The sequence below is a fragment of the Anomaloglossus baeobatrachus genome, chromosome 6 (genome assembly GCF_048569485.1).
Source record: "Anomaloglossus baeobatrachus isolate aAnoBae1 chromosome 6, aAnoBae1.hap1, whole genome shotgun sequence".
Lineage (NCBI taxonomy): Eukaryota > Metazoa > Chordata > Amphibia > Anura > Aromobatidae > Anomaloglossus > Anomaloglossus baeobatrachus.
In genome coordinates, this window is record NC_134358.1 from 473008457 (window position 1) to 473028926 (window position 20470).

At 47.8% G+C, this 20470-nt stretch overlaps 1 protein-coding gene across 3 annotated transcripts in view; it reads left to right on the forward strand.

Annotated features, from left to right (window-relative positions):
- The window catches only part of SKAP2 (src kinase associated phosphoprotein 2), a 485390-nt gene that overhangs the window by 241808 nt on the left and 223112 nt on the right, over positions 1 to 20470 (forward strand). For all 3 annotated transcript variants that reach the window (XM_075315339.1, XM_075315337.1, XM_075315338.1), the window contains exon 5: positions 20078 to 20152. In XM_075315339.1, coding sequence (XP_075171454.1) covers positions 20078 to 20152 — 75 coding nt within the window. The remainder of the gene's footprint in view (positions 1 to 20077; positions 20153 to 20470) is intronic.

Here is a 20470-nt window from a genome sequence, read left to right on the forward strand (position 1 = left end):
CTCTTCCTCTGCACTGGTTGTGGTTGTATGTTTGGACTTCCCGGTATGGAACACGGGAGTCCGCTCCCAGCTTTCTGTGTACCTGAGGAGCCGTGCCCGCTGACGCTGACCCGTGAGATCTATGGGCCCTGGCGGTCGCCCTATCCTCATCTGTAGGTGGTTGTCTGCTTTTGGGATTTTGGTGGGAACAGGACCTGTAATCCTGCCCTCAATCGGTTGATTAGCTAGGCCGTTGGTTCCGGTCCTGGCTTCAGGGTCCGACTACCCCCTCTGTGCACGGTTTCCGGTCGGGTCTCCGGTGTTGGTACCGGTGGGCTCCAACCCTGTCCCGGTCCTCCTCGGATCTGCAGAGCCGTCTTCCCGTCTCCTGCTGACGGAGACCACCATCTGCCACCTAGCCAAGGTACCAGGGCTCCGACCCTGGCACCGTTCAACTTGAACTTCTCCTCCGCTGGAGCTACACCTAGCTCCAGCTTCCACTCCTCTCAACTTGAACTACAACTCATAACTGTTTTGTTTGTTTTCCCGCCCTGGGCTGTCTAGACCCCTAGGTGGGCATTTCCTAACTGCCTGGTCCCGCCCACTGGTGTGCCTGTCTTGCCCTGAGGGGGGAGACTAGGTTTTCAGGTCGGCTGTATGTGACCTAGGTGAGGGAAGGTGTTATGTGGGGGCCTATTGTGTGACTACCTGGTTTTGCCAGGGCGTCACAACAGAACAAGCTTGTGCCCCAGGCAGGGATTTTAATAAGACCTTGTCCCCATTCTTAGTTGCTGAAGTAAAGCATGAAAGCTCTTAAACAGAATATCACTAAAGGGGTTCTACCAAGTTAGCAAGTATTTATATGGCTCAATGCAAAACTCCTTTCTTCAGATCAATCGGATTCCTAGTGATCACATATCCAGCTGTCTACTCTATCTGTAGTAGGATTCATCAGATTGGGTAGTTTTGTCTCTCATCTCTTGCTTTTTATATGTTTATGTGTCGCCAGGGTTATGGGGTACTCGGTCCCGGGCTGTGTATAACTGGGGAATGTCACTTAGTGGCCGTTGCCCGGTCCCGTGCCCTGGGTGCTTTTTAAAAGGGGGGATATTTACAGAGGATTTTGAATAAAATACACATGTGACGCCACTTGCGGTTTTGTGGCTATGTGGATGGAGCCGCCGCTGCACAGTTCTTCCTACTGGAGCTGGTGTTAATGGCAGCCTGGATGTTAGGCCCTCTGCAAGCAGGGCCAGGCCACAGAGGATAAGTGATGTAAACGGGTGTCGAAAGAAGACAGGCCACACACTGGGTTGCAGTATAACTGGTTCTTTTACTCACTTTCAGTTGTAACTGGTCACCCGGGGAAGGTTGGTTTCAACCGCAGGTCCCCTTAATCCCAGTGCCGGTTTAGTGACCTGGAGGCTTCTTTCCCCTGCACCTATCTTTGGTTGGTTTGTCCCCGTGGCTTGGAGCGGCTGGGGGTCCCCTCCTGGTTGTCTCTTAGAGCAGTCTGTATGACGGTAGCGTAAACCCTGTGTGCGTTGGAGTCTCTGGTCCTATCTCCGGTTCTCCCCTTTCTACTGTGTCCCGAACTTCAAGGTTAGTGAGGTCCTTGATGGTCCCCTCACTGTGCAGATTTTTATCAGATCTGCCTGGAGCTTTTGCCTGACCTAGGATTCTGTACCCCGTCGGTGCATAATTCCGGGAGTACTCCACCGTACTACAATGGCAACCAACCGGCTGGGCCCTCAGGTCACCATCACACTCCTGTCACAGCGTCTGCGCTCTCTCACTGCAACTTCAGACTCTCTACTGTCTTTCTGATCGTGCACTGTCTTTCTGATCGTCCACTGTCTGCTCCTCCCACCTGGTCATCTAGTAGACTGGATTGGCTTCACCTCTGAGTGGCCATCCATTGGTCCAACCCTAGCCTGGTACCAGTCTATGGGGATTTTTGGGGAAAAACAGGGATTAAATGGAATGTTTGGTTGTGACCGGCACTGGTCTTCTGGGTACCCTGGGGCTAGGTCCTGTATCCTGGTGGGGGATGCAGTACCTTGTAGTCCCCTGATGGTCTCAGGGGCGCTACATTTATATGTTACCTGTCACAGTGAAGGTCTATTGGTATGTGATAGGTACTGCTCTACCACCAATGTACCGTAATTGTAGCAAATTCTCTTTGCTTCATCTATCATCTTGTCTGAGATATAAAAATGTAAGCTTGTATGTGAGCACTGATCTATTCACGTCATCAATGGAATAGCGCTTTCTTCTCGCATGGTGTCCTGGTTTGATCAACAGATCTCTGCTAAGAGTTGTGTAAACATTCTCTCATTTTTTGGAATATGCTGTCATCCAGGTTGTCAGGGATGAAAGGATTGAGTCTCTTTGTGCACCCTGAGTGCATGGCGCCATCAGAACAATCCTGTTGTCATCTAAGACACTATTGGTTGCTTTCCTCTTTGTGTTTCTAGACTGGATATTACTTAGAAAGGCAAAATAAGTAGAAAATGGAAGTTGTACATGTCCATATAATTCAGCCCCTAGTGACTAAACAAAGTGATAATTGGAGAACCTAATTAAAATTTACAATGGGGAGAAACTTGTATCGAAGGTAACGCGATTGTTACTCGTGAGAGAAATTTTAACATACCATTGAACATTTTTTGGTGCACTTTAAAAATTAGCAAAATGAAATATATTAAAAAGATGCACAAAATGTTTAAATGGTCACAGACATTTCACCAAACTTTGCATAAATCAATATATAAATGAAAATAAGAAACTTTATATCAGGTCTCATGAGAGAAATCTGCTTCTTTCTTCACTTATGAACCCTTTCCCCTTTCCTGTGGAATTCATCACATAAGAGGAGGGGTGTACAAGCTCAATAGTAGTCTACTAGTCCACACACCACACATACAGTGGAGAAAATAAGTTTTTGATACACTGCAAGTTTTCCCACCTATATAGAATGGAGTGGTCTTTAATTTTGTACAGTAGATACACTTCAACTGTGACAGACAGAATACCCCCCCCTGAAAATTACATTGTATGATTATTAAATAATTAATGTGCATTTTATTGCATGAAATAAGTATTTGATATAACAGAAAAACAGAACTTAATATTTGGTCCAGAAACCTTTGTTTACAATTACAGAGTTCAGATGTTTCCTGTAGTTCTTGTAGTGTGCACACACTGTAGCAGGGATTTTGACCGACTCCTCCATACAGATCTTCTCCAGATCTTTCAGGTTTCGGGGCTGTCACTGGGTAACATTGAGTTTCAGCTCTCTCCAGAGATTTTCTATTGAGTTCAGGTCTGGAGACTGGCTAGGCCACTACAGGACCTTGAAATGCTTCTTACGGATATATTCCTTTGTTGCACTGGCTGTGTGTTTCAGGTCGTTATCATGCTGGAAGATCCAGCCATGACCCATCGTCAATGCTCTTACTGAGGGAAGGCGGTTATTGGCTAAAATCTTAGGATACATGATGACCCCATCCATCCTCCCTTCAATATAGTGCAGTCATCCTGTCCCCTTTGCAGAAAAGCACCCCAAAATTTGATGTTTTCACCACCATGCTTCTCAGTTGGGACGTTTTTTTTGGGGTTGTAATCTTCCTCGAAATACGGCGAGTGGTGTTGATACCAAAAATGTTCATATATATATGTATATATATATATATATATATATATATATATATATATATATATACATATACAGTTAGGTCCAGAAATATTTGGACAGTGACACAAGTTTTGTTATTTTAGCTGTTTACAAAAACATGTTCAGAAATACAATTATATATATAATATGGGCTGAAAGTGCACACTCCCAGCTGCAATATGAGAGTTTTCACATCCAAATCGGAGAAAGGGTTTAGGAATCATAGCTCTGTAATGCATAGCCTCCTCTTTTTAAAGGGACCAAAAGTAATTGGACAAGGGACTCTAAGGGCTGCAATTAACTCTGAAGGCGTCTCCCTCGTTAACCTGTAATCAATGAAGTAGTTAAAAGGTCTGGGGTTGATTACAGGTGTGTGGTTTTGCATTTGGAAGCTGTTGCTGTGACCAGACAACATGCGGTCTAAGGAACTCTCAATTGAGGTGAAGCAGAACATCCTGAGGCTGAAAAAAAAGAAAAAATCCATCAGAGAGATAGCAGACATGCTTGGAGTAGCAAAATCAACAGTCGGGTACATTCTGAGAAAAAAGGAATTGACTGGTGAGCTTGGGAACTCAAAAAGGCCTGGGCGTCCACGGATGACAACAGTGGTGGATGATCGCCGCATACTTTCTTTGGTGAAGAAGAACCCATTCACAACATCAACTGAAGTCCAGAACACTCTCAGTGAAGTACGTGTATCTGTCTCTAAGTCAACAGTAAAGAGAAGACTCCATGAAAGTAAATACAAAGGGTTCACATCTAGATGCAAACTATTCATCAATTCCAAAAATAGACAGGCCAGAGTTAAATTTGCTGAAAAACACCTCATGAAGCCAGCTCAGTTCTGGAAAAGTATTCTATGGACAGATGAGACAAAGATCAACCTATACCAGAATGATGGGAAGAAAAAAGTTTGGAGAAGAAAGGGAACGGCACATGATCCAAGGCACACCACATCCTCTGTAAAACATGGTGGAGGCAACGTGATGGCATGGGCATGCATGGCTTTCAATGGCACTGGGTCACTTGTGTTTATTGATGACATAACAGCAGACAAGAGTAGCCGGATGAATTCTGAAGTGTACCGGGATATACTTTCAGCCCAGATTCAGCCAAATGCCGCAAAGTTGATCGGACGGCGCTTCATAGTACAGATGGACAATGACCCCAAGCATACAGCCAAAGCTACCCAGGAGTTCATGAGTGCAAAAAAGTGGAACATTCTGCAATGGCCAAGTCAATCACCAGATCTTAACCCAATTGAGCATGCATTTCACTTGCTCAAATCCAGACTTAAGACGGAAAGACCCACAAACAAGCAAGACCTGAAGGCTGCGGCTGTAAACGCCTGGCAAAGCATTAAGAAGGAGGAAACCCAGCGTTTGGTGATGTCCATGGGTTCCAGACTTAAGGCAGTGATTGCCTCCAAAGGATTCGCAACAAAATATTGAAAATAAAAATATTTTGTTTGGGTTTGGTTTATTTGTCCAATTACTTTTGACCTCCTAAAATGTGGAGTGTTTGTAAAGAAATGTGTACAATTCCTACAATTTCTATCAGATATTTTTGTTGAAACCTTCAAATTAAACGTTACAATCTGCACTTGAATTCTGTTGTAGAGGTTTCATTTCAAATCCAATGTGGTGGCATGCAGAGCCACACTCACGAAAATTGTGTCACTGTCCAAATATTTCTGGACCTAACTGTATATATATATATATATATGTATGTATATATATATTTATATATATATATATATATACAGCGGGAGAAATGAGTATTGAAAACATCACCCTCTATATCTCTCTATCTATCTATCTCTATCTATTTATCTATTTATCTATTTATCTATCTATCTATCTATCTATGTATAATCATCTATCTATACTCCATGTTTATTCTTGTTGTGTACTCAACCAGTAATTTATGGAAGTTAATCCATGTTATGGCAGTATGATCCCTAAAGACTGTTCTGAGCACATGGATCTTAAAAAAAAATTACAGGATTATATTAAGAAACATCTGTACTATTTAATGCTCTGTCAAGCCATGACAAATTTTGCAGCACTGGCAGAATTCACAATGTCAGATGCTCAGATTTTTCTCATTTAAATCATTTTCAAGGGATGGTTTCTGTGGCACTGGTGTTTACATATGTGTTACACTATATTTATATATACTATACAGTATATGTGTGTGTACTGTGCAAACGTTAAGGAAATGCTGGAAAGTAAGAATGCTTTCAAAAATAGAAGTGATAAAAGTTTTTTTTTATCAATTAAAGGGAACTAGGTTTTCCCAATATAAACTAAGGGCGGCGTCACACGCTATGATATATCGGGCGATATGTTGTCGGGGTCACGGATTCCGTAACGCACATCCGGCATCGTTAGAGATATCGTAGCGTGTGACAGCTACGAACGACTGTGAACGAGCAAAAATACTCACCTTATCGTTGCTCGCTGACACATCGTTCATTTTCATAAAGTCGTTCCTCCTTCTGCGCGCCGGTTGTTCGTCGTTCCCGAGGCAGCACACATCGCTCAGTGTGACACCCCGGGAACAACGAACACAGCTTACCTGCGTCCCGCCGGCAATGCGGAAGGAAGGAGGTGGGCGGGATGTTACGACCCGCTCATCTCCACCCCTCCGCTTCTATTGGGCGGCCACTGTGTGATGTCGCTGTGACGCCGAACGTCCCTCCCCCTTCAGGAAGAAGATGTTCGCCGCCCACAGCGAGGTCGGTCGGGAGGTAAGTACGTGTGACGAGGGTAAACGACTTTGTGCGCCACTTTGTGCCCATGACGCCCAAACAACAGGGGCGGGTGCGATCGCTCATGCGATCGCACGATATATCGTCCCATATAACACCGCCCTAAAGCTATCACCTTTCAGGTATGTGCACACAATTAGGACACGCTGTTTTCTAGATGCATGTCTTCTGCGGATATGCGAGGCTCTTTTACAGCAGTCGAGCAAAATGTTTATAAGTCCCCAGCCCCCTCTGCATATTACAACAAATCCTTTTTATAATTCTCCCATACAGCATAGTCCGGTACACTAGTCATTGCTGTGCTTGCTTGAAGCCTCCTCTAGCCCATATTCCCTGTCCTCATGCCCTGCTTCATGTGGATGATGCATCTTACATCATCCACACAGTGTCACAATCTCATTCTTGCACAGCTGATCTTCACTCTTCACTGTGTAGGGCAGAGCAAGGCCTGTGTTTCATGTCATAGGTCATACAGCATGGTAACCTTAAATGGAATCCTTCAGCAGGTTTTTCCTATTTAATGTGAGAGCAGCATGTTGTAGGCAAAAAGATTCTGAAACTAACCATGTTTAACTTAGATTACTTTGTGCAGCCATTCTGACTTTATCAATAATTGAGTTAGCAGAGCTGGGAGCTGTCCCCGCCCACACCAGGCTCTCAGTAGAGATTGTGCATTAAATGTGAGATGTCAATAACAGCAGAGGATATGGCTGACTGCCCTGCATGAGAAGAGGAGTCACACCAATGTTAATCACAGAGCATTAAACCCTTTAGTTTAGATCAGTGTTTCTCACCTCCAGTCCTCAAGACCCACCAACAGATCATGTTTTCAGATTTTCCTTAATCAGGTGTTCAGGATTTCCTTAACATTGCACTAGTGAACGAATTATTCCCTGTCTAATTTTGAGGAAAACCTGAAAACATGATCTGTTGGTGGGTCTTGAGGACTGGAGTTGAGAAACACTGGTTTAGATAAACAATAGCTGCCCACAGATAAAAGAAACACAAGTGTATTTTCTTTTTAAACCCTTACAGCATGCTGTCCTCAGCTTACATTGCAAAATCATAGTGACAGATTCCCTTTCACCAATCTATCAGTTCTACCATGATGGTGACTGTTCTATTAAATGGATTATTAATAGAACTATGGTGGCACATGTAAACTATTCCTCCAGGTGACTCTCGGAACCCTGTTTTTTATGATCAGTGGAATGACAAGAGTCAGAACCCCAGCAATTAACTATTTATCACCAATCCTTTTCAATAAGTCAACTCTATTTATTCATAAATTTCCAGGAAGACTTCCAGAGGAATAGAAGAACTACTAGATCTAAGTAACGGTGCAGCAGAACTGTTCTTTCATGTTGATTACAAGTATATGCTAAAACAGACAAAATACAGAATAATATAAAAGCTGAAATATATTGTCTTCATGAAAGGAAGGTGAATAAGAAATAAATTGTAAATGTAGATATTTGCAAGGTTATCCCAAGAACACCAATATCAGTGGTGACCATAGGTCTATATTTTGGAACGAGTGGGCTAATTACCTGCATGTGGCCTTGTATTAAAGTTTGGTAATACCTGTGTAATAGTATCATTTGTTCTACTATTCTGTGCAATCATGAATAGATCAGAATTCATGGCTTATTTTTGGACCTTCACTACGAGTTAATTTGCTGTCAATTATGCTGTAATGGTCTATGCGACCGTAGAAATCCCATTGTATAAGAGCATATTAACTCCCCAACCTTTTGGCGCATTAGCCCTTCCGTCACAATAAGAAGAAAATGAGAGAAAAACAACACTGACAGTTGTCACCGAAAGGGCATCTCTGCTGTTAACAGAGACAATGATATTGTATTCTTATCTTTTAACATTAAAGATAGGTTTGTGTAGTGTTAAAAGCAGGAAATGTCAGAGAATGTCCGCTGCCACATGACGGAAATTTAGTCAGCGCGATATTTAAAATATCTGATAGACCCTTTAGCAGAGCGCTCCTTCTCGTTCTTGGCACAGGTTATTGAGAAAGATGAATCTCCAGTATGCTCATTTTGCCGCTACTGTCTCACAGATATAAAAAAATCGCCCTTGAATTACGATGTTTTCATTGTATTTCTTACTTTACTGCTGCGGCTTCTCGTAATAAGGCTAATTTAGATGATGTGTCCTCCGGACCTTGCTCAACCTCTCATCTATTTTTTTTTCTTCTAGCTGTCATTTTGTCATTACATTTTTAAACATTTCCACAAAGTCAAGTTCTATTTGTTACATAGTGATTTAAGCTGTAAGTCACGGAGATAAAGTGCCAGCGCTTCAGCTTCTGCTTTTTCATAGAGGAGTCTACACAAGAGGTCTTGTCATATTGAGTATCAATCATGCTTCCCATGCCATGCCATCTTGTATATTGACAACATAGAAATGATATTTATGTATTATACAACCGAAACAATTTAAAGGAGCCTGGCCAGCTGAAATTCATATTAGACCTAGGCTGTACTACGGACAGAGCCTAATAACATTAACCCCTTACGAGTATTTAATTTACAACCCAATCCAATTCTAGCCATTTAAGGCCCTGTCACACACACAGATAAATCTTTGGCAGATCTGTGGTTGCAGTGAAATCATGGACATATTGTTCTATTTGTACTCAGCCACAAACCTGGCACTGATTGTCCACAATTTCACTGCTACCACAGATCTACCACAGATCTACCACAGATCTACCACAGATCTACCACAGATCTACCACAGATCTACCACAGATCTACCACAGATCTACCACAGATCTACCACAGATTTATCTGTGTGTGTGACAGGGCCTTAAATCACTTTGATTTGACAAATTCCCTATGGTACGCTTAAAGACCCTCATATACATTGGACTAAAGTTGACCAAACCACCTAATATTGCCGGGATCTGCACAAAGTCTAAATTGTATGGCAACTTTCCAATTCTTCCCCTACACATGTTATTAGGAGACATAAGGATCAGGCAGTTTGGAATTTCCATTGCTTATCCAGTTACTCAGCACTGCGATAGGCCACTGTCAGAAGAGTCTGACAGTGACTTTCGAAAGCAAGAGCAATCAACCAGTCCTTTGTTTGAAGACTGAGGAGACATTTATGTTGGCCGAAAAACTGTTTCGGTCATCAGCTATCTATGTATGGTGACTTTAAGGATATATAGTTTTTACCCATTTAAAGGGATAACTTAGATTTGTTTATCAAGAGCTTATCGCTCATCCACCTCCCGACATCCTGTTTATCATGGGTCAAAGTGCTCCTGAAGATTGAGAGTTTGGGCCATCACCATTTCTGTGCCACTGATCTGAACTGTACACTTCCTCAAGCTACAAGTAAAGGTGGATTTGCTCTGCTTTATAGGAGTAGAACATGGGCACTGAAGCTAGCCGAATACAGAAATCCAGCAAACGTCAGACTGATGCTTGCAAGTTGTATAGCTTTATAGCAAACAGCTTGGAAGCGCACACTCCTTGCTTAGGAAACACCACAAAGGTGACCTCTAACTAAGCCATATATTATGTCCTTGCTTGAGAAAAAAGAGAATTTTTAATAACAAAGATTTTTTAATAAGAATCACATTGGAAAGTATCACCATGTTGACAGTTTTGTAGCATGTCTGTTCAGAGCGAGCTGTTAGTCAGTGTTGGGGCATGCTTATAGCCTCTATTCACAGTATACGGATAGATGACTTTAGGCACTTTGTGCACAATCCCATAACTGAATGCAGGCGGCTCCCGAGAGGAAAAGAAGTTATTTTTTTCCCAGTAGCCACACTTTCAGTAAAGCGGCTATGAAGCATTGTACCCAGAGCCAAACATCGCATGACAGCTATCTGGAGGCTGTTGCCTGACTTTACATTCCTTCGTGAATTCAAAACCTACAGAAAGATTTAACCCCTTCAGCCCCCGGGCACTTTCCGTTTTTGCGTTTTTGTTTTTTGCTCCCCTTCTTCCGAGAGGCGTAACTTTTTTATTTTTCCATCAATCGTGCTTGTTGTACTTTTAAATGAAACCATAAGTTTTACCATATAGTGTACTGGAAAACGGCAAAAAAATTCCAAGTGCGGAAAAATTGCAAAAAAAGTGGGATTGTACAATAGTTTTTGGGATATTTTATTCATCGTGTTCACTATATGGTAAAACTGATGCATGGGTATGATGCCTCAGGTCGGTGCGAGTTTGTAGACACCAAACATGTATAGGTTTACTTGTATCTAAGGGGTTAAAAAAAATTCACAAGCTTGTCCGAAAAACGTAGCGCACGTTTTGCGCCATATTCCAAAACCCGTAGCGTTTTCATTTTTCAGGATCTGAGGCTCAGTGATGGCTTATTTTTTGCGTCTCGACCTGACGTTTTTAACGGTACCATTTTTGCGCAGATGCTACGTTTTGATCGCCTGTTATTGCATTTTGCGCAAAATTTGCAGCGACCAAAAAACGTAATTTTGGCGTTTGGAATTTTTTTGCCGCTACGCCGTATACTGATCAGATTAATTGATTTTATATTTTGATAGATCGGGCATTTCTGAACGCGGCGATACCAAATATGTGTGTATTTTTTTTTTTTTTTAACCCTTTAATTTTCAATGGGGTGAAAGGGGGGTGATTTGAACTTTTAGGTTTTTTTATTTTTTTTTAATTTTTTAAAACTTTTTTTTTAACTTTTTTTTTTATTTTACTAGTCCCCCTAGGGGGCTATTGCGATCAGCAATCCGATCGCTCTGCACTATCTGCAGATCTCAGCTACAGAGCTGAGAACTGCAGATTTGCTGCTTCACTTTCAATGCCGGCTGTATTCCGGCATTGAGAGGAAGTGACTCATGTTAGCTACAGGCGTCATCACATGACCCTGTGCTACCATGGCAACCGCCGAAAGTCACGTGATCATGTCACGTGACTTCCGGCGGGGGCGGGGTAAGTCACTGTCATGGCGGCGCCCATATACATATCGCTGCCAAGACTTTGGCAGCGAAATGTAAGGGGTTAATGGCCGCGGGTGGAAGCGATTCCACCCGCGGCTAGCAGGCACACATATCAGCTGTTGATAACAGCTGATATGTGCGCCGATCGCCGCCGCCTGCCCGCGGCAGGGGGCGAGGCTTACCGGCACACGATCCATGACGTATCTAGTACGTCATGGGTCGTTAAGGGGTTAATCTGATGGTAAATAGTGTTCCTATTAGAGTTGAGCGAGTATCTAACTATTCGTATTCGCTATACTCCTAACGAGTACTGTCTAATACTCGCATATTCATTCCGAATAGCGTGTGCAATGCAAGTCAATGGGGAACACTCGCAAAGTAACGAGTAACCCGAATTTCACACTATTCACTACTCGCACGAATGGTACAGTATTTGGGTTACTCGTTACTTTGTGAGGTTTTCCCCATTGACTTGCATTGTACACGCTATTCAGAATGAGTACGCAAGTATTAGAAAGTACTCATTATGAGTATAGTGAGTACAAATAGTTAGCTCACTCAACTCTAATAGTAACACTATTTTCCTGCAGCTTAAATCTTTATGTAGGTTTTGAATTCACAGAGGAATGTAAAGTCAAGCCACAGCCTCCAGATAGCTGTCATGCGATGTTTGGCTCTGCACACACCTGCAGACTTGGTGTTGTCGGACTCTGTTCACACCACAGAGCCTGACAAGCAATCTGAGGCTTCTGTATTGTTCAGCCTGAGCCGGGCGTCGGCTGGTTCAGGTTCACTGGTCTTCAGCTCTGCAGGAGATAATTCCTGCACACTTATGTGCAGGATCTAAGCGCTCAGGTTGCTAATTGCCTTGTGCAGCTGTCTCCTCCCTATTTAAAGTACAGCTTCCTTCCTTTATATGCTGATGACAGCTTCAGCTTTAGCGATTCCCAGTCATGGTGGTTTTCCTGTTAATGGTGATCCGTGCTGCGCTTCTAAGTGGTGTGAGCGTTTCCCTGTTCTGCGTTACTTCTCCCCCTCTTACATTGTTTCCCAGTACACATAGTGTCTCTCCTTTCTGTTTTGAGTGCTGTGTGTAAGAAAGCCATGGACCCCATAGGGGGGAGGGGCGACATGACCAGAGGGAAGGGAGTGAGGGGTTAATAAAGTTATAATGAGGGGCATTATGGGAAGGTATAGGGGATTGGTGGAGAGAGGATCCCTGTAGGGGAGGGGGGGGGGAGTATAAAAGCGATGAGGGAGGGTCTTACCTCCCCTTTTGGACTCCGGACAGCGTCAGATTGAGACCCAGGACCAGGACCACAAGGACCAGCATGGCGGACCTCCAGGAGCTGGATCGGCTGATTTGAGCGGCGATGGCGGTGCACGGGGCCCAGGCAGTGCAATCCCACGTCAGGGCTGCCTGTGTGTCCCCGTCGGCACCTGCCCCTCGCTCCCCCTCTAGACGCGGGCGGCGTTCGAGGCCCCCGCTCAGGTACTCTCCGGGCGCAGGGGGGGCGAGGAGGCCCAGTGAGAGCCCCCCTCGGGACCCTCCACGGCGGGGCGGGCGGCAGCAGCTTCCAGCGTCTGCCCCGGCCGCCGGGAGGAATCTCCGACGCGGCCGCGACGGCCGAGAAGGGGGCGTGGCCAGCCCGGGGCCTTCTTCCTGTCTCAGGCCTCGGGCTGGAGTGCAGAGCCCAGCGGCGTCTCCCGGCCGGGAGCGAGCCCAGCGATGGAATGAGGCCAGCGGTGGCCTGGATGTAGGCGGGCCCGGCCTGGGGCCTACTTCCGGTCCCAGGCCGCGGGCTCGAGTGAACAGGCCGGCGGCAGCCCGGGGACCAGGCCGTGCCCAGCATGAACTGGAGGCACGGAGAGGGGGCGTGTCCAGCCTGGGGCCTGCTCTGGACGCCGGGCCCCCGGCGGCGGGGCACGTCCCGGCGGCTGCTTCTGACCAGGAGCGGGCCCGGCTTGTGATGGAGGCCAGCAGTACCCCCCGGGGACGTTGGGGGGGCCGGGCGCAGGCAGCCAGCAGGGGGACCGGTGTGGGCAGGCGCCACCCGGATACCTGCACGGCTGCGGAGGAGAGGAGGGACGGTGGGACCCCCGCAGGGCGCGCCAGGTCCCTCAGATCATCAGCTCTGCGCCCGGCGGACGCGGTCTCCCTCGGGGGGGGGAGGACCCAGCGGGAGGTCTCGGTCGGAGGCCCGGGGGGGGAGAACCGGCGGTGGGGAGCCCCCTGAGCTCGGGGAGAGGCTCCTCCAGGAAGAGGACTCGGTCGGCGGCGGCCCAGGGGACAGGACGGTCTTGTGGGCTGTCGCCGCAAAGAAAGCAGCGGACGCCCACCGCCAGTGCCCACGCGGCTGCCCAGGAGGGTGGCTGTGGTGGAGGGGGCGCATCGGCTGCGTCCTCTGGAGCTGGGACGGTGGAGGACGGCTACAGCGAAGAGGAAGAAGGAGCCCTCAGGTCGGGGGACGAATTAGAGGAGCCGATGGCGGACGACATCGCAGTATCGCATTCCGTCTCCGCGTCACGGTCGGGTGAGCTAGCCGTGGATTCGGCATTGCTTGCGGCGCGGGGAGCGGGTGCTGGGGAGGTGGCTGCGGGCACGGCAGCGCCAGAGGGGTCAGTTTTGCTTAGTCAGTTGCTGGGGTTTTTGCAGGGTTTAGCGCGAGCGCCGGCGGCGGCGGCCTGGACAGGGTCGGCGGTGGATGGCGCGGCGGCGACTAGCGGCGAGAAGGTGCCGGTGGGGGCGGGTGTAGGTAGCGGAGTAGTGGAGCCTGCAGGCGAGAAAGCGGGAGAAAAGGAGAAGGAAAAGGAAGATGAGGTGGTGAGGCTGGATGATAGGGCTAAGAGCGAGGTGTATGTGTGCTTTGAGGGACCGCTGGGGGCGCACCTCAAAAAAGAGGTGAGGGAAAAAATTTGGAAAGGGGAGTATGTGGAGATATTTTCCCTGCTGCCCCTGGAAAAATTTAACCTAGACAAGGTGAAGCCGAGCGATTCCAAGAAGGAAAAGGAGGAGGAAGAAAAACGCCGTTATAGGCTCATTCCTCGTTCCTTTTCCAATTGGTTGCAGGCGTTTGCAATTTTGGCTAGCGTGGTAGGGGAAAAGGAGCCGGAGCACTGCTCGGCTCTATTCGGCTATATGGATGCAATCGGGGAGGCGTATCGCACGTACGGGGGTTTGGCATGGCTGCGGTATGATGAGCAGTTTAGGCAGCGGAAGGCGTTGCGGCCCGGCATGCGGTGGGACCATAAGGACATTTCCTTATGGATGCGCTTAATGGCGGCCCCGAGCCAGCCCTTTCGTGGCGGGGCCGGGGGACCGGGAGCCGGGCCCTCGGGGATTCAGAAAAATGGATTGTGCTGGCAATTTAACGAAGGCCAGTGCAAATTTGGCGCAGCGTGTAGGTTCAAGCATGAGTGCTCCGGCTGCGGGGGGGGACATAGCTTGTCCAAATGCTTTAAAAAAGGGAGAGGCAAGGCTGGGGACGGGTCTGGAAAAAGGGAGGACGCCGGTGAAAATAGAGGCGATGGCGCCGTTTTTAAGTAGGTACCCGGACGGGGCAGCGGCGTCGCTTTTGCGGTTTGGTTTTTTGTACGGTTTTCGGATTCCGTCGGCGGTTGAGGCATTGCCTCCGGTTTGTCGCAACTTACGGTCGGCAAGGGACCACCCTATGGTTGTGGGTGAGAAGTTGAGTAAAGAGGTTGAGCTGGGCAGGATGGGGGGCCCATTTGAGAGCCCTCCGTGCAGGAATTTGGTGGTGTCCCCGCTGGGGGTGGTGCCAAAGAAGGAGCCGAATAAATTTCGGCTCATTCATCATCTTTCATTTCCGGAGGGGTCGTCTGTGAATGACGGCATTGCGCCGGAATTGTCGGCGGTGTACTACGTCTCGTTTGACAAAGCGTTGGACTTGGTACGGGCGGCAGGACGCGGTGCATTGATGGCAAAGGCGGATGTAGAATCGGCGTTTCGTTTGTTGCCGGTGCATCCGGAGAGTCAGCACCTTCTGGGTTGCTGGTGGAACGGGAAGTTTTATGTTGATCGTTGTTTGCCCATGGGCTGTTCGATTTCTTGTTCATATTTTGAGGCGTTTAGCTCCTTTGTTGAGTGGGTGGTGCGGGACGTGTCCGGCTTGTCGTCCATTATTCATTATTTGGATGATTTTCTGTGTGTTGGTCCGGCGGGTTCCATGGTTTGCGCTGGTTTGTTGTTCGCCTTGCAGAGAGTGGTGGATCGGTTCGGGATCCCTTTGGCGCAGGAAAAAATGGAGGGGCCGGCGCCGGTTATGCGGTTCCTGGGGATTGAAATCGACTCGCTGGCCATGGAATGTAGGTTGCCAGAGGACAAGATTGTGGATTTGCGGAGTGCGGTTGCAGCAATGCTGGCAGCAAAAAAAGTGCGGCTTAAGGTGGTACAGTCTTTGCTTGGAAAGCTGAATTTTGCATGCAGGATTATGCCGATGGGGCGTGTTTTCGCCAGGAGGTTGGCGGCAGCTACGGCAGGCGTACGGTCATCGGCGCATTTCGTGCGGGTCACGCGGGAGATCAAGGCAGACTTGTTGGTTTGGGACGTCTTCTTGCGACATTTTAACGGCCGCACTTTGTGGTTGAAGAAGGTGGTGCCCAATGATGCTCTGGAACTATATACGGATGCGGCCGGGTCGGCGGGTTTCGGCGCCATTTTTCAGGGTCATTGGTGTGTGGGAAGGTGGCCTGAGGATTGGCGACAGGGTGGCCTTGTCAAAAATCTGGCCCTGCTCGAGTTGTTTCCAATCGTGGTGGCGGTGGAGTTGTGGGGGTCGCAATTTTCGGGACGTAAGGTGTGCTTCCATTGCGATAATCAGGCAGTTGTACATGCAATCAACAGCTTGTCAGCGAAATCTGGACCTGTAGTGGCATATTTGCGGCATTTGGTGCTCAAGTGTTTGTTGTGGAATATTCATGTGGTTGCAAAACATGTGCCGGGGGTGGATAACGGGGTGGCTGACGCTTTATCTCGTTTTCAGTTCCACAGGTTTCGGGAGTTACTGCCGGGGGCGGACGAGGTCGGAGCGGTGTGCCCAGAGGAATTGTGGAGCCTGGTGAGGCAGTGATTGCGGGTTTGATTAGGAATTCGGTGACCGAGGTGACTTGGTGCCGTTATGCTAAGGTGTGGGTTGAGTGGCAGGCAGTGCTGGGTGAGATGTTTGGTAACGGGCGAGCGGATTATTTACTGGCGCTCTTGGCATTGGTGAGTGAGGATTTTAGGGCTGGGAGGTCAGCGTCGGCGGTGGCGATTAGGGTGGCGGCCGTGGCCTTCTGGTTAAAGGTTAGGGGTGAGCAGGACGTTTCAAGGGACTTTCGGGTACGGCAAGCATTGAAAGGTTTTCGGAAAGGGGTGAAGGTGCGGGACACTAGGCGGCCCATTTCGTTGGACTTGTTACGGCGTTTGGTGGATGGTTTGCAGGGCATTTGTGTCTCAGCGTATGAGACGGTGTTGTTTAAAACTGCTTTTGTGTTGGCTTTTTTCGGGGGTTTTCGGATAGGAGAATTGGTGAGCCCGTCAAGGGTGATTGGGGGTGGTTTGCTATTCGAGGATGTGTCGGTAGTGGGACGGAGAGTGGAGTGTCGGCTTCGGCGGTCCAAGACGGACCAGATGGGTCGGGGCAGGTTGGTAGTGTTGTATGCGGTGCAAGGGGATGGCTTGTGCCCGGTGCAGGTGGTGAGTCAGTTTTGTGGTCTGCGGGGCGGTCTTCCGGGCCCGCTGCTACGTCACGAGGACGGGGCTTGGTTGTCTCGTTATCAGTTTGTGGCAGTGCTGAGGAGTTGTTTGCGCTGGGCGGGTGAGCTCCCAGAGGATTACGGGTCCCATTCGTTCAGGATTGGGGCGGCTACCGAGGCTTCTCGTTGGGGTCTTGGAGATGACATGGTGAGACGGATTGGTCGGTGGGAGTCCTCTCGTTTTCGTGGTTATGTGCGCCCGCAGTTATTATCTCGTTGAGGGCTCTGGTGGGGAGTTGTTTGTTCTGCCGTTGGGTTTTGTTGTTCTTTGTTGCAATCTGGAATGCTGGTGTTGTTGTTAAAATTGTTTCCTTTATTGTAGGAGTGTGTCTGATCTGGATCCTGGGGCACTCGTTCGTTTTTTGGGGGGCCCGTCGGGCCGACGCTCGCCCGAATGGTCGGCAGTTGGGTCTGGACAGGTCGCTGGCATCGGTCAAGTGGATTGGAGTGCGGGGCATGGAATGGAGCAGGGTCGTGCCGGAATTCGAGTACTATTGTAGGATGGACAGACCCCCGAACGTGTTGGTTTTGCACGTGGGGGGTAATGACCTGGGTTCGCGGGCATCCCGCGATCTGATTCGGGACATTAAGATCGACCTACTGCGGTTATGGGCAAGGTATCCGAGCCTGATAGTGGTGTGGTCGGATATTGTGGCCAGATTATGGTGGAGGGGGGCCCAGTCGGTTGAGAAGATTAATCGCGCCCGGGCACAAGTGAACAGGGTGGTTGCGCGTTTCGTGCGGAGAAACGGCGGCGTGGTGGTGAGGCATGTGGACCTGGAATCGGCGAAGTGGCAGTTTCGGAGAGGTGATGGGGTTCATCTTAATGACATTGGTTCTGATTTATGGGCCCTGGGTTTGCGGGATGGCGTGGAGCAAGCCTTGGGCGTGTGGCGGGTCCAGGCCACGTAAGGTGTCACGTGTCCTGTCCTGTGGCGGGGGTAGATCTGGTCCAGAAGCGGTTGGAAGGGATTTGTAGCTGGACCGAGAGGCACTGTCTTGGTATGGTGTCTCTGGGTTCCGGGAAATTGCAGGCACGGGGTTCTGCAAAGTTTGGGGGGTATTAATCCGTGGGGTGATTAATACCTCATCTCTGGGTCGGAGTGTTGCGGCCAGGGATATTGGTGTAGAAAAGGGTTTCTGGACCGGGCCTACATAGGGTTTCATGTACCGTTTATTATTATGTGTTACCTATTATTCTGTGTTTGGGGTCGCCCGTTGGACGGCGCCCCCTTTGTGGTTAGTATGTTAATAATAGGTAATAAAGGCTGCTGTGGCCAATTTGTTTAACCAAGTCGCATGCAGTCGGTGTATTATTTTTAGGTTAAGTTTTAAGGGGTATAGTAACCATCACGACCGGAGAATCCTTCCTCAGTGGTCATGAGTTTCCGTTCTCTCTTGTTCGTGTCGTTTTGTCGGGTTTTGTTTTTATGCTTTCTGGCCCACCCCGAGGGTGTGGGAGAGGGGGAGTAAAGGCCACTTTACATGCAGAGATAAATCTTTGGCAGATCTGTGGTTGCTGTGAAATCATGGACATATTGTTCCATTTGTACACAGCCACAAACCTGGCACTGATTGTCCACAATTTCACTGCAACCACAGATCTGCCGCAGATTTATCTCTGTGTATAAAGTGGCCTAAAGGCTTAAGCCACACGGTATGAAAATCGGACCAAGTGGAGTGCAATAAAATATCACATTCCACTCGGACCAATATTAACCTATGTCCCAGCACCCATGAGCGATTATTTTCTCGGCCCCAATCAGACGGAGCAATCAATTGCAGCATGCTGCGACTGTAATACGAGACTCTTTCTCTCGCACCCATTCACGTCTATGGGGCGAGAGAAAGATCGCACTGCACTTGCGGTACACAGGTGTACCACGAGTGCAGTTCAAGAATAACAATAGCCGGCAACAGAGGAGAGAGGGAGATAAATCCCTCCCTCTCCTCCTCCGTGCTGGCCCGCCCCTCCTCAGTGTCGGCCCGTCCCCCACAGCTGTGGTCCGATCGCATGATCGGACCTCAGTCACAGTGACACTCACATGACATGCTCCTACTGTGCTGCCAGCGTGAGCTGAGTGTCATGCGAGGATCGCATTAGTCCCCGTGTGGCCCCGGCCTAAGATCAGGGCTCGGACAAGAGTTAGAGTCATGCTGGGGGCTCGGACCTGGTTACCATCAAACCTACCTCTGAGAAAAGTGACCGTGCAGGGACAGTGCAGGGGCTCTAGTCTGAGGGCAAGCCTAGGGTCATCTATCCCTTCCCGTCATTACATACCTCCTTACACCATCGTTACAATAGCTATATATTTGTCTGCTAGCCCCTTTCCTTTCTTTTTTCTTATATAAGAGTCAGAATACCATATATATATTACCTATTCTGCAGATTTAAAGAAAAAAATTATACACAATAATAAATGCTTTTGATTCCTTTCCCAAATTTTTACTTAGAAAAGTTAAATGCTAAGCTAGATTTTCCCCGATATGGTGCCATTATCAAATATAACTCAATTAAAATGAAATAATGGTGCACAGTTCATTCTCAGGTTATTCTGCCGCTAAACTGAAACATTTTAATTGTATATTATTATAACCCCAGAAAAAGTGTAAAATAGTTTTTTTACAAAATGTAGGGTAAATGGCAAATAAAGCTTTTGTGAAGCAGATGTCTGATTCCTCATCGCCTGACGTACAGTGATCTTTGTATGGGGCTGGTTATGGTCTGATGTTATAGAAAACAGCTGTATGATTAGAATAGCAGCTCCAGCGTTCTGTCCTGCACTGACTTTCGTGGTGAGGACAGCATGCTGGCAACCGTAGTCCACCTGCTCTGGAAATTGCGTTACATATCTAAGAAAGCTATACGTGCTGTTCATGGTATAATATATATTAATACTGACAAGGAAATTACATTCTAAAACCACTTTTAATTTTCCAGGAAATGTGTATCCACCAGTTGCTGCTCAGGATCTGGACATTACAAAGGCAGGTTATCTTGAGAAGCGAAGGAAAGGTATGCCATATTACCGTGCTAAAATATCAAAGCCAGATGTATTTGTTTTCCGCCATGCTCTGTGTGCAATCGTTTTCTTAACCCCTTCAAGATAGTTTAGAGGAGTTGTACAACATTAGAAAAATATGGCTTCTTTCTTTTTGTCGCAGCTCTACACCTGTACACAGGGCACGCCTGGTATTGCATATTGGCCCTTGGCCCTATCTTGAATCTCATCATACCTAACCGACCGAACTTTCAGCGTCTCCCATTCTCACACCACTTCCTCATCTCGCCCCCTATCTGTCGGTGTCCCCCAAGGCTCAGTTCTTGGACCCC